This window comes from Conger conger, chromosome 12, assembly GCF_963514075.1.
Source record: "Conger conger chromosome 12, fConCon1.1, whole genome shotgun sequence".
Classification (NCBI taxonomy): Eukaryota; Metazoa; Chordata; class Actinopteri; order Anguilliformes; family Congridae; genus Conger; species Conger conger.
Window position 1 is genome coordinate 36,015,260 of NC_083771.1, and position 13,428 is coordinate 36,028,687.

The 13,428-nt window shown below is 37.6% G+C and overlaps 1 protein-coding gene across 2 annotated transcripts; it reads left to right on the forward strand.

The window, feature by feature from the left end:
- Positions 1 to 1,580: 1,580 nt before the first annotated feature.
- nxnl2 (nucleoredoxin like 2) lies at positions 1,581 to 5,786 on the forward strand. 2 transcript variants are annotated; one of them, XM_061263513.1, is made up of 3 exons: positions 1,581 to 1,950; positions 3,282 to 3,455; positions 4,041 to 5,786. In XM_061263513.1, the coding sequence occupies exons 1-2, from the start codon at positions 1,649 to 1,651 to the stop codon at positions 3,448 to 3,450; spliced, it is 471 nt and encodes a 156-aa protein (XP_061119497.1). In that variant the 5' UTR covers positions 1,581 to 1,648; the 3' UTR covers positions 3,451 to 3,455; positions 4,041 to 5,786. The 2 variants fall into 2 exon arrangements, with proteins under 2 accessions (XP_061119497.1, XP_061119496.1); XM_061263512.1 differs by having other exon boundaries at positions 3,282 to 5,786.
- The last annotated feature ends 7,642 nt before the right edge of the window (positions 5,787 to 13,428 follow it).

Below are 13,428 nucleotides of genomic sequence, written 5' to 3' on the forward strand. Positions count from 1 at the left end.
AGAATCATGATGTCAAGGCAATATTTATTTACGCCTATTTACTTACTGATTGGTTGGTTGATTGATTGATTCATTTGGTTGATTACTTGTTAAAGTGACTGTAAGGCAGATGGAAATTACCATAAATGATCACAGAGGGATGTATCCGCAAACAGGGCGGCCTGTAGCGTAGTGGTTAAGGTGAATGACTGGGACACGCAGGGTCGGTGGTTCTAATCCCGGTGTAGGCACAATAAGATCCACACAGCCGTTGGGCCCTTGAGCAAGGCCCTTAACCCTGCATTGCTCCAGGAGAGGATTGTCTCCTGCTTAGTCTAATCAACTGTACGTCGCTCTGGATAAGAGCGTCTGCCAAATGCCAAGAATGTAACACATCCACCATTCAAAGTACTGTAAATTACTATAATAACACACATTTCAAGTCAGACATGTAATCTGACTGGGATGAGGGAGAGGGATAGGGATAGGGATAGGGATAAGGTTGGTAGAGGGAAGAGCTGCAAAATGCAAACTCAACACAGAAAGGCCCCAGTCAGGATTCAACCAAAGACTAACGCGTTTATTGGCCATTAGAATTGGAATTATTGACGTCATGAAGTACCCTGATCCAATAGCTCAGAGCATGGTAATGAACTCCACCCATTTAATCCCCACATACTGTATGAATAGATTTACATTTTTAGACTGATATCAATCAATACGTACCATAATAATTCCATACAATGTAGTCTGAATCCATTCACAGAATTACCTTTACAGTCATTTTTTCATTATTTTAATTCTGTAGGGTGATAGTCTAGTGTCTGTAGAAATGTAATGCTACCCATTTTTATTTTACAGTGAAGTATGTGTTAGTTGTGTAGTTCTTGTCAGTTGAGCTGTAAAGATTATAATAATAAAGAATAATCTTATTTGCTTAATTTTACGCAGGGTTTATTTTATTTAGTTGCTCTAACTACTGTAACCATATTTGGTCATTATTACCATTTTCAAGCAGAATTAAAAGTGGACATTATCTCAGATAAACCAAGAAGGGCAACGTGTTTAAAAAATAAGTAACTAACCTAGGTAATCATTACAGCATCAGCATTTACCAGATGCTTTTATACAAGTTACAGCGTACGAGAACATTCTCGTTGTTCCCTCGTAAACTGAAGTAAACTATGTGGGATTGCAGTCTGCATCCGTTCAAATCTTAATTTGTATAGTAGCCTAAATATGATACTAAATAGGCTACTAGAGATAAGGTTACCGAGCCTGAAAACAATAATGAAATAAAGAAATGAATAAATATTGAGTATTGCGGTAAGTTTTAACACAAAGCAGCTGACCATTTTGCTCCATGCAAAAGAAAATGCAGTTTCATCCTATTTTAAATAAAATAATTTGGATTGGTCTACTCTAGTGTGTGATCAACTAATTACTGAGCTAGTCACACAACAGTTGGTGTACATTTTGTGATAGCTAATCAGCTAACAGAAAATACAGTAAGGGGGCGTAGCCCTACGGTAAGACCAAATGAGGTGCTGGCTATCTTTCTTACTTCCGGGATAACTTTCTGATGTTAGCAACTACGTAGACAGTCAACCGAACAGTTCAGGCGTCATATTTCCTCAACTAAACAATCTACAGAATTTGTTCGCTCGAAATGGTGGAAGTCTTTTCTGGACGAACTCTTTTGAATAAAGAAGGCGCAGTCGTTGACCCAGAGGAGGCTCTCAGAAACAAAGTAGTGGGTATATATTTCTCTGGAGGTTGGTGCCCGCCCTGCCGCGATTTCACTCCCATCCTATGTGATTTTTACACGGATCTGATTGAAGAGAGCGACCCCCCTGCCCAATTCGAAATAGTCTTCATTTCGTCCGACAAGTCCCCTGAAGACATGATCGAGTATTATCACGACATGCACGGAGACTGGTTGTCCTTACCCTGGCATGATCAATATAAACAGTGAGTAGGCTTCAGCAAAGTAAATTCTCTCTCTCTTTCTCTCTCTTTAAATGAATCTATATCAAAGCATTGTAGTCTATGTGCTTTGATCAATTACAGTTGAATCCTAGTAATGGATAAATTTAGCTACTTCGGCTATTTGCTGTTAGTTGTCGGTATTGTCTGTTTTGCTATATTTGGCGAATTAGATGTAAGTTAACGCTATACGATAAAATACAGTACTATATTATTAAAGTAACTTATATATTCAATAACTTTACTAGTAGGCTACTCTAACGACAACCCGGCCTGGACAGTGCACCTTCTCTATCCATGTTTACATGAGTGTTATCTTACAACTTGTGTACTTGCCTCAAGATGGTGTCAATGTCTTATGGTAGTTCCTATGTAATAGCCTACCTCTTAATGCACGTGAATGGAAGTGCTTGATGTTATAGATTCATAAATTCAATAATAACCGTTGCACATACGTGAAATTGTGATCTGATATTGAGAGTGCACTTCTGCATATAGGTCAGTAGACCGTGTAGTATCACTGAGGCGCCTAGTAAGAGGTTTAAGGGTCACCCCTCAGAGAGATTATGTCTAAGAATAACGGTCTTCTTGATACTTAGGACCGGCCATTGAGTAGCATGCATTTTGCTTGCGCTTTTTTGTTTTGTTTATTTCTTATGAAAGTTGCCTTTTATTTTTTGTTTATTTCTGTAAGTCGCCACTACTCAAATAGGCTAATTGCTCATAATTAGTATTTATAGAACATTTTCACAAAATCTTTTATAAAGGTGCATCCCATTAGATTCACTTTTCTCAAGTTGCAGGGATGTTAAGGGATTGTAGCCATGTTAATGTAAAATACTTATTGAGGTACCTTCTATAGTCTGTTTACATTCAGTCTCTGCATGTACATTTATTATTTGTGGTCTAAATTCATAATTTAATTAGAAGTTAAAGTTGACAGATATGGACGCCCATTCCGGAAAGACTCGCAGTAGTAGCCAAAATGTTGTCAAATATGCAAGTTTACTCACCAAGCTTACTCACCTAAATGAAATCAAGGCCACAATATGTAAACATACAATATTTGGAAGAAATATAATGAATTAAAACACATTCTTTCTTTGCCTCATTTGTTTCAGGACCTTAAAAAAATGGAACATTTACAAAACATTATAATCAATAGAATTTAAATGTATTCTTGAGAATTGCTTTAATTCTGACACTGTTATAGTTGTGGCCGCTGTAGCTTTCAACTGTACCATTCAAACAGATGTTGCATATTTGTGGTTAATACACTGCAATAATTATATAATAAGTTTCATTTTTTCTCGTAGTGACTTGCAAAAGAAGTACAATATCACAGCTGTACCAAAGCTAGTGATTGTGAAGGAAAATGGAGAGGTTATCACAGAAAAAGGAAGGAAGCAAATCCGAGACCAAGGGCTTGCATGCTTCAGGAACTGGTTGGAGGTGGCAGAAATCTTCCAAAACTTCAGAGGCTAGGAAGAGTAGGTACTTTCCTTGTACTGAAGGCTATGTTTTTCTATGCACAATAGTTTGCTGTTGAAGTGTGTTGAATATATAATGTAGACATGTTTTTAAACATTTCCCTATTTTTATAATGTGTTTTAATATATACTGAAAATAAATGTTTTTCAGGGGTTCATTTTAAATACTAAGACCAATTAAATATATGACCTCACATATTTGTAACCTAAGAAAAATTTGTTTGTTTTTTGGAAATAACAACTCCTCATACTAGGATGTAACAAGTAAACCATATTACGATGGTGCAATGTGTGGAAATAAGATTCCTTTGCAGAAAACTGGCTCCAAATACACTGGACTGTGCCCGACTGATTCTCACATTCTTCATATATCCATATTGCAGAAACCGGTGACCTTTTTTAAATGCACACATCTGCTGTGGTTATCACCGACTGCAGAAACGCATTTAATTTATGCCTTGCACTTTCTAAGCAGCTTCATATCAACTTTTTAATTGTAATAAGAACTATCATAACCCACTACAAAGATGTAGTTCAATGAACAATAAAATGGAGAAATAAAAAAAATGCAATATGTGCTTCCAGGTGTCAGGTCCACCTCTCACCTCCTGTGATGGTGATTCATCAGATGGACACATGGCCCAGTGTAGGGTGTATGTTTCAAAATGTGCAAATGTATTCACATCATTCAACAGATTAAATCACTTTCATACTGTCTGCCTGTACATGAAATGTTGAAAATAATTCTAAGGAATTCAGGTCTGTAGTTAGTATAAGTGTATTAAGTTGGTTCCTTTTACCATTTTTTTTTACAATGACATTGCTCATTTTACCTCGTTTCATTTATTTCTGACCTTATGTAAAGTATCAAATCCTTGTTTTTTCTGTTTTGTCTGTGATGTGCCCATGGTTGTTCCTACGAAATATTATATGACTTCACATAACATAACATACAATACTGTGCAAAAGTTTTAGGCAGGTGTGAAAAAATGCTGTAATTTCAAAATTAGTTATGTTAGAAATGTTAATAGTTAATTTTTTATCAATTAACAAAATGCAAAAAATCTAAATCAAATCAATATTTGGTGTGACCACCCTTTGCCTTCAAACCAGCATCAATTCTTCTAGGTACACTTGCATAAAGTCAGGGATTTTGTAGGAATATAGTCTGGTGTGTGATTCACCAATTATACCAGTGGGACCCAGGTACACCCATTTACTGTGTGGAGAAGTCTGGTCAGAAGTGGTCTTCATGGAAGAAGCCATACCTTCGACGTGGAGACTCAACTATCCATGAAAACACAGCAACTGGGGTGCAGAAAAATGGCAGGTTCTCTGGAATGATGAGACAATGAGATGAGAAAATGTGAAATATTTGGCTGTAGCAGAAGGCAGTTTGTTCGCTGAAGAGCTGGAGAGCAATACAAGAATGAGTGTCTGCAGGCAGCAGTGAAGCATGGTGGAGGTTCCTTGCAAGTTGCATTTCTGCAAATGGAGTTAGGGATTTGGTCAGAATGAATGGTCCCCTCAATGCTGAGACGTACAGGCAGATACTTATCCATAATGCAATACCATCAGGGAGTCATCTGATTGGCCCCAAATGTATTCTGCAGCAAGACAATGACCCCAAACATACAGCCAATATCATTAAGAACTTCAGCATGAAGAAGTCCTGGAAGTGATAGTATGGCCCCCACAGAGCCCTGATCTCAAGATCATCGTCTGTCTGGGATTACATGAAGCAACATAAGCATTTGATCCACAGAATAACTGTGGCTAGTTCTCCAAGATGTTTGGAACAACCTACCTGCCCAATACATCAAAAATATACCTAGAAGAATTGGTGCTGTTTTGAAGGCAAAGGGTGGTCACCAACCAAATATTGATTTGATTTAGATTTTTCTTCTGTTCGTTCACTTCTTCTGTTCATGCTTTTCATTAATTGATCAAAATAAACTATTCACATTTCTATTTTTGAAAGCATTCTTATTTTACTTTTGCACAGTACTGTATTTTATAAATGCTTGTATTTATTGTTCATTACAATACATTCTTATACTGTGTTTTTCAACACACTGACATTATCAAGACAAAGTTGGGCTTACATTTGGAGAAAGGGAAATCATTTACGAAAAAACATGTAAACAAAATGAACAAAGATACTCCACTGAAATGGATGCAATGTATGGAGATGGACATTTATTATCAATATATGTAATATTTATTTATATTTATTTTCAGTACTGCAGAATTCTATGCAAATCATTATCTTGAGCTTTAGTGTGAGAAAATAAAATTCTACAAATAAACACTGAATTTGTACAGCTAAAATGTGTGTTTTTTTCTATTTGTAGGCTTCCATGATATCTGTAAACATGTCCCCCACGGGTCTATGTTATACACACTTTATATAAATAACATTATCAGCCCTACAGACCACTGTAATGTCCATTTTATGAAGACGACACAATTCTGTATTCTGCTGGTCCCGTACTAGCACTGTACAATTGATGCTTCTCATTCACACACACACACACACACACACACACACACACACACACAGCGATTGGCTGCCATGCAAGGCGCTGACCAGCTTGTCAGGAGCATGTGGGGGTTAGGTGTCTTGCTCAGGGACACTTCGACACAGCCCGGGCGGGGGATCGAACCAGCAACCCTCCGACTGCCAGACGACTGCTCTTACTGCCTGAGCCATGTCACCCCACAATACTATGTCTTTTAAACATAGTATTGTTCACACTAGGTGTCATAATAACATCATCCTTAAATATTCCTTGCATAAAGACGAGTTTGGCAAGTCTGGATTTAGGTTTTATGTTCCATCTAAATGGAATGACCTGCAGTCTCTGAAATTGGACACACTAATTGAATTTAATGATTTTAAATCTGCAATTTCTAGCTTTTATTTTCATAGTGATGCTCGTACATCTTTTATTTGACTTTCTTGACTTGCTTGACCTTATGGGTAATGTGTGTTTGAGATATACATTATCTTTTTCTGTAGATGTTTTAATATATTTTTTGTTGTAACCAGTCTCTCTTGGAAGAGAGATCTTGACCTCACTGAGACTTGCCTGTTTAAATAAAGGAATAATAATAATAATAAATTATCAGAAATGGAGGTTATTGCGTAGGAATTTACTACCACTTACAATCAAATGTGTGTCTGAACATGAGGGGCTATAAGTCATGGGTACAAAAACAAGGGTTTTTTTCCTTTTAGAATATGTATATTCTTTTTAATGTGTTTATGATATCATGGGTCTGACATCATCTGGTGAACCAGACTGTCTGTTTTTTTGTTTTGTTTTTTTTATGAAAAGTTAATGTAAAATTGCCTAAATGTCCTGGGAGAAGAACTAACAGCCCTGTAATCACAATCTATGGAGATGTCTTGAAAAGAGTGGTAACCCTGGATATGTTTTATTTGCTGTTTATGTGTTTTCCTCTGACAGGTTAGGGTAGGAAAATGGCTAATGGCCACATCATTGCAATTACACCATTTGACACTAGGAACATATGTAGACAACATCTTAACACCATCTCCTTTCTCGAAAGGCTTGTCTGGTAATTAAGTGTTTTTTTGCTGACAAATAATGATTTCATACCTCTCACTGTAAACACATTGAAGACTCCAGAGAGGATATTGCTTGGGAGAGCTCCTCATTGCTTAATTATTCCAGTTGAGACTTGGCACATTACTCAATGAGAAAGCAAAAAAACCACCAGGAGGATCTCCTCTGAGACCAACACCACAATTTAGTTCCTTGGTTTGCAAGCTTGCAGTACAGTACGTTGAGATAATCAGTGGGCAAGCTTTGTGCTTTGTGTTTTCTGTGAGGTACTGCAGCCAAAACGACAGGATATTCCTGCTGCTTTTATTAATCATCATTGGGACGAGTCAGCGTTTGTCCAATCATCAAATTGGTGCAGCCATACTGCAAATCATTTCCACCTCTGAGACACCAAGATACTAAGCATAACATCTTTTTTGTATAGTTTTTGTCACAGCTTTGGCTCAGTTAAACATGAACCTACCATCAAATTTTCAACCCAACATAAAAGTGTAATGATACAATATTACAAATCATACTTTTAATGGTACAATACCACAAATACAGTACTGTTTATTTTTTTTTCTGCATCAGTGTGTCAGTAGAAAAGAGCACATTTGCAAGCATTAATTTTCCCACCAAAAATGTTACAGAGACTTTTCTGTATTCATTAAATAAAGTAGCATATTAAGCAATAGGCCACTGATAAATCTAATAAATAACCAGTAAAGTGAAGTTTCAAATAATTATGAAATTAATATGAAATTAATAGTTTCTAAATATTGCAAAATGTACAATAAAGAGCAGTAAATGGTAGTTTCAATATTGTTGAATCAATATTTGTTGTGACCACCCATCACCTTTAAAACTGCTAAAAAATATAAATAAATTGGCTGGCAGGTTGTTCCAAACATATGCACGGAGAACTTGCTACAGTTTTTCTGAATACTTGACTGCCTGACTTTCATTTTGCTGGTAAATGGTAAATGGTTGGCATTTATATAGCGCCTTTATCCAAAGCGCTGTACAATTGATGCTTCTCATTCACCCATTCACACACCAACAGAAATGCAAGGCACTGACCAGCTCGTCAGGAGCATTTTGGGGGTTAGGTGTCTTGCTCAGGGACAGTTCGACACAGCCCAGGTGGGGGATCGAACCGGCAACCCTCCGACTGCCCGACAACTGCTCTTACTGCCTGAGCCATGTCGCCCCGATAGGTAATTCAGTTAAATTAATTGGCATCAATTCTAAAGGACAGAATATGAAAATGTCAAGGGTATGTTGCTTACAGAATGTGCTTAGTCAACAAAATTATTATCAGCAAACATCTAGGACCGGTTTCACTGACACTTGGGATTCTTGTATGGAAAGCCATTATGAGAGAATTTTCTCTGCCCGACAAATAATTCAGGAATGTTCCAATTAAATGGAAAGTGGGCTCCCTATTATTATTATTCTTTTTTTTAAATGTCATATTTCACTTTCCTGCCCCAACATATGATATACTTTTATTATTCTTTAGTCACAGCAATTCTTAATTTGCTATTTAAAATGTGGCTTTTGGGTTAAATTGGTTAAATTTGGGGGCATATCAGAGGAGGGCAATAAGGGCGCATGTCTTTCTGGAATGGAAAAGCAGCATAGATAGTGTCCTGCATGTACTGTGCATCACATGTGAGTTCTCTGCCAGCTTAAAATGCTCAGGGATCTCACATATCAAACTGACACAATGCCAATGTAATGCAATCTGGCTAAATTGCCCTAAGTTTAGAGACACGGCAGTTGGTAAATTGCTTCTCAACAGGGACAAAGCACCTGGGGTAAGAAAATGGTCTTAGCGGGTTCAGCCAAATCCGTGAGAAGCCTGTTCTTATTAACGAGAACAGAGCTGTACTGGTTTTATAAATAAAAAGCTTGTATACTTTTAGTTGCACCTGAGATAGGTCTAGAGTATAACTTATGTGAGGGTAATATTATATTTTAGAGTAAATGAAACCCAGTGTGTGCCCCAATTTGCAAGAAAAAGTTATTGCATGTGTTTATCAATTAGAAAAAAATGAAATACAGTATATGAACTCGGTTACTTTGATAAAAAGGAATACTTCTTATAAATGTGTAAATACAATGCACAAAGAATGTGCAATGTGCAATCAGTAAAATTCATGTACATCTCTTCGAAAATATTTTTTTAGTCCAGTGGCAGTGTGAAATACATATTCATACTGCATGATAAATCATTTAAATACTCATGGTGTTATTAATATTAATTTTGAATTAAGATGTATGAAGGAATACTAATTTTATCAAAAGGATACCCATCAGAATTGCTCTACAATTAATTCATAATAATGAATGTGGCTCATTTTGCTCTGAATAAAGTAGTTGTCCTTGCACCTTGATAAAAGTGGCACATTTTTTTTTTTTTCCTTAAATGCTTTTGCATCTCTGCCGGTGCTGTAGGCCCTCTGCTCCTTTGTGGTAAATCTCTTAAACCCCTCCCCAGCCTAGCCAGAGTCTGGAAGCTTCTCACAGTATCCCAGCGACAGACAGCCCTGTGCCATGTGCATTAATTCTGCTGAAAAAAGAAGACCACAGGGGCAGTTTGCTTGGCTGGAAGGGAAAGTTTAGTTTGTTGCCAGAATTCTAGACTTGCTTTTGCTGTCATATTCATTCTGCTACTTTCACAGTCTAAGATAGGGATGAAAAACACTTCCTTGAGTGTCATTATGTTACTTGGTTTTCTTTGTCGTGGTAGTAGTAATAAGTAATATAGGGTTCAAATTCATGCTTCAGTTTTAATGTAGTATTTAATACCCATTTCAAAATGGGAAAATTGAATAATTAAGCACTAATTAAGAAATTCAGCATAGAACTTGGATCCAAAATGGTTGGATGTACCATGAAATGAGATGCTCTGTGGTCTGCTATAGAATACCGATCACATCAGTGTTGACTGACAACCAGTCCAGGGATGGAGGGTTTCAATTGACAGATGTTCCCTTTCTCACCAGACATCTTGTTGATCCGGATATCCTGACAATGCAATCCGGCGAGTGACAGCACAAAGGAAAACTATGTGTTGTGGTTACTGCACACAGCAGTTGTCCTGAAACCATTTTATTATGCTATCCCCTGGGGAGGACAATACCAGCCCTTGTGCATGTCTTCTGAGCCAGTAAAATGGCACCATAGTACATTCACTCTCAATTTCAAGTCTGCCACATCTATGTTCTGTCTATCTAAAGAATAGCCCAAAGCTTAGAGCAGCCAACTGAAGAACAGCTTTGAGTGGTCCTGGGTCTCCTGCTCTCCTCTCCCATCAATCACATATAAAACTTTCCATATGAACAGCCCGGCTTCACTCTTTTTATATTTCCTGCACAAGAATGCTTGGCCGGAGTAAATCCAGCCAGATACTGTATGGCTGCTTACCTGGGCTTAAATGTGTCCAAAGTGTGATATGTTCATGAAGACCTGGAACACTGGGGTATTCCTTAAAGTGAGACATTTTTAAATAACCAACCAATTATCACAGAGGGATGTATCCACCACACATCCACAAAATATCTATTTGAAGTACTGTAAGTAAATATAATAACACACATTTTAAGTCAGATATAAATTCTGTGTTAAAAACGATGCCAGGATTGTATGGGCGTGGTCTGGACTGCCTCATCACCCCACCTTCCCCACAAGTAAATGGTGTTGGAGGAGGAGGGAGACTGGGAGAGGGATAAGGTCGTTAGAGGGATGAAGAGCTGAAAAATAGTAAGATGTAAACTCCACACAGAAAGGCCCAGGGACGGTCAGGATTCAAACCAAGGATGTTCTTGGTGTTATGGTTGCACCACCAAATCTCCAACTGAAACACTGGGAGGAGATACGTATGTGATGAGACTAAAACATATATTGGCCTGGAGTCTGGTAATAAATTGAACTCTACCCATTCAATCCCCACATAGGAATAGGTGGGAATATTTAGACTGAAATAGGTTGATAGACTGCAAAAAAAAACACTTAACAAGTATCTTAGTCTTATATATAGACTTAAAATCATATTTCTATTACGTTGTTACTAAATGACACAAAAAGACTGCCAATGAGGTGAGAACGTTTGACTAAGTTCAAGCACAACAGTCTCTAAAGTTTGCAGAGAAAGTGAAAAACAAAAAACATCCAGGGAGCAGCAGTTCTGCGGTTGGTTCAGTGATGACAGTGTCACAGCAGTGGATCTAAATGTGAGAGTTGTAGGGTCAATCATAGAGAATTACAGGGAACCTGGACACTCATCTACAGATCCATTCCAGAAGATTAAACAAAAGTTTCTTCAACAAAGAAAACCAAAGTCTTTGGCTCACTTCATTAGCAGCGGATTAGACCATCTGTTGAAAAGCTTATTCAGATTTTCTTTCTGTCACTCAGGGAGTTTTTCCTTGCCACTGTCATCTTAGGTTTTCTCTGAGGGGGTTTCAGGCCTTGTGAAAATGTGTGTTGTAAAAAACAGCATACAAATAAAATTGAATTGAAACGAATTGAATTGAGCATAGTGTTTCAATATCAATAATTGATATTTTTATTATTGATGATTCGATGATTTCGCATGCAAGATTTGAGCTTTAGGGACGGAACTGGGCAATTTGTAAAAACATACCAATGGCCTACAGTAGATTCAATAAATATGTGAAATATGTATGCTTAACTTTTACTCACAGTGAGATTAAAGCCTTCAATTCACAAACAGCGTTTTGTAGCTAGTTATTTTTGGTGGTTGTTGAAGTCACCATACACTGTAGAACTGCAGCTTTGAATTTTTAATCAAAGCTAAAATATGAGTTGATTGAATCCAGGTTTAATAGATGGATTTCGATCTCCTTAAATTCAGTTTAAATGTTCTAATGTCTAAGACGAAAGCTCAGAATAAACTGGAAAACTGGAAGCAAATGTTGAATCATGTTGATTCTGTAGCATCATAAACCGTCAGGCTAACTTCTGTCTTACAGCCGGCACTGTGGCAGTTTAACCAGCAGAGGGATCCTCACAGCACAGACTACTGAGAGAGAGAAGACAGCATGCGCTAAGCCTAATTACATCCTCAAAATAAATAAGCCAATTCATAGTATGCAATAATTTCAAAATTATCCTCAAAGGATACATAAATAAGTACATTCTAAGCCTAAACAGTTTAAGCAATTTCCCCAGTCATGGTCTGTTTGTTAGTGTGCACATCTAAAACATGCATTATTAAAAGTACACAAAATTATATTTTTGCCTAACTGATGTCATGTCTTGTTCGGCTGAACATACGTAGCCAATTTCCTTACTTATTAAAAGATTAAAATCAATTTTCCAGACTGTTCACTGGGACAAGGCTGTAGCCTTGAAGAATGTCTCTGTTTCCGTGAGAATTGTTCAATCGGATGTTCAGAGATGGATGGCTGATAAGAAAAGCTGGCAAGCCTTCTCTCCTTTAATTGTGCTTGAGACAGGACAGCAGGGGTGAACGAGCGGAGAGCAGCGTCTGAATGCGCTGAATGAGCCTCTGTGGAGGAACTGTGGCTCACATTCCTTCCTTTAGAATGGGCGACCAGCAGAACAAGAGTCCTTCAGTCCCGTGAAGCTCTCCACTGCCAGCAGAACTGGGGCTTTCACATGGTGCAGGTGGCAGTAGAGTGCCTGCGTGAGAAATTCTCCGTTTCAGTTTGAAACCATATTCACCGGACAATCCACAAACAAATAATGAGCCCAAGCAGCTCTTAGCATCCTCTGGGGATATACATATATATTGTGGTGAAATAAAGCCCAGTCAAACACGCTAATACATTGTTTGTTTCTGTCAGATGTTGCACTACTGGTTGTTCCATCAAGGTTCCTTGGGTCAATACTGCCAAAGAATAATAGAGCTGGGTTAAAGATGAGATTGTTAAACTAACTTAGATTTGCTGGGTTAAGGCAGAGATTAGTAAAATAACTTAAATGAGCTGGGTTAAGATTGAAGCTTTTAATATGGCTGAAATGAGCTTGGTTAAGGCTGAGCATGTTAAATGGACTGAAATGGAATTTGTCTGATTGCCTGAGTCTAACCCCAGATGGCTGTGATTAAAGAAAGCACAGTGCAGCATGGTCACGCAGCACTGTTTGTACATCATTGTTCTCCCTGGAGACTGCAACCATTCTCATTTCTCACATCTCTGATCTTTCCAGTAAATCGGCAGGCCTGTGTCCCATTCTGGTGATAGATTTATTAATAAAATCTGCAAAACAAAATGGGATTTTTCTCCCTGAATAATACATTATTCAGTCTATTCTAAACCACATGTTACAAATCTCTGGAATGTTTCACCTTGGATAAAAAAATAAAGATAAATCAACATGAGGGAATAAATATTGGGAACTAGGTA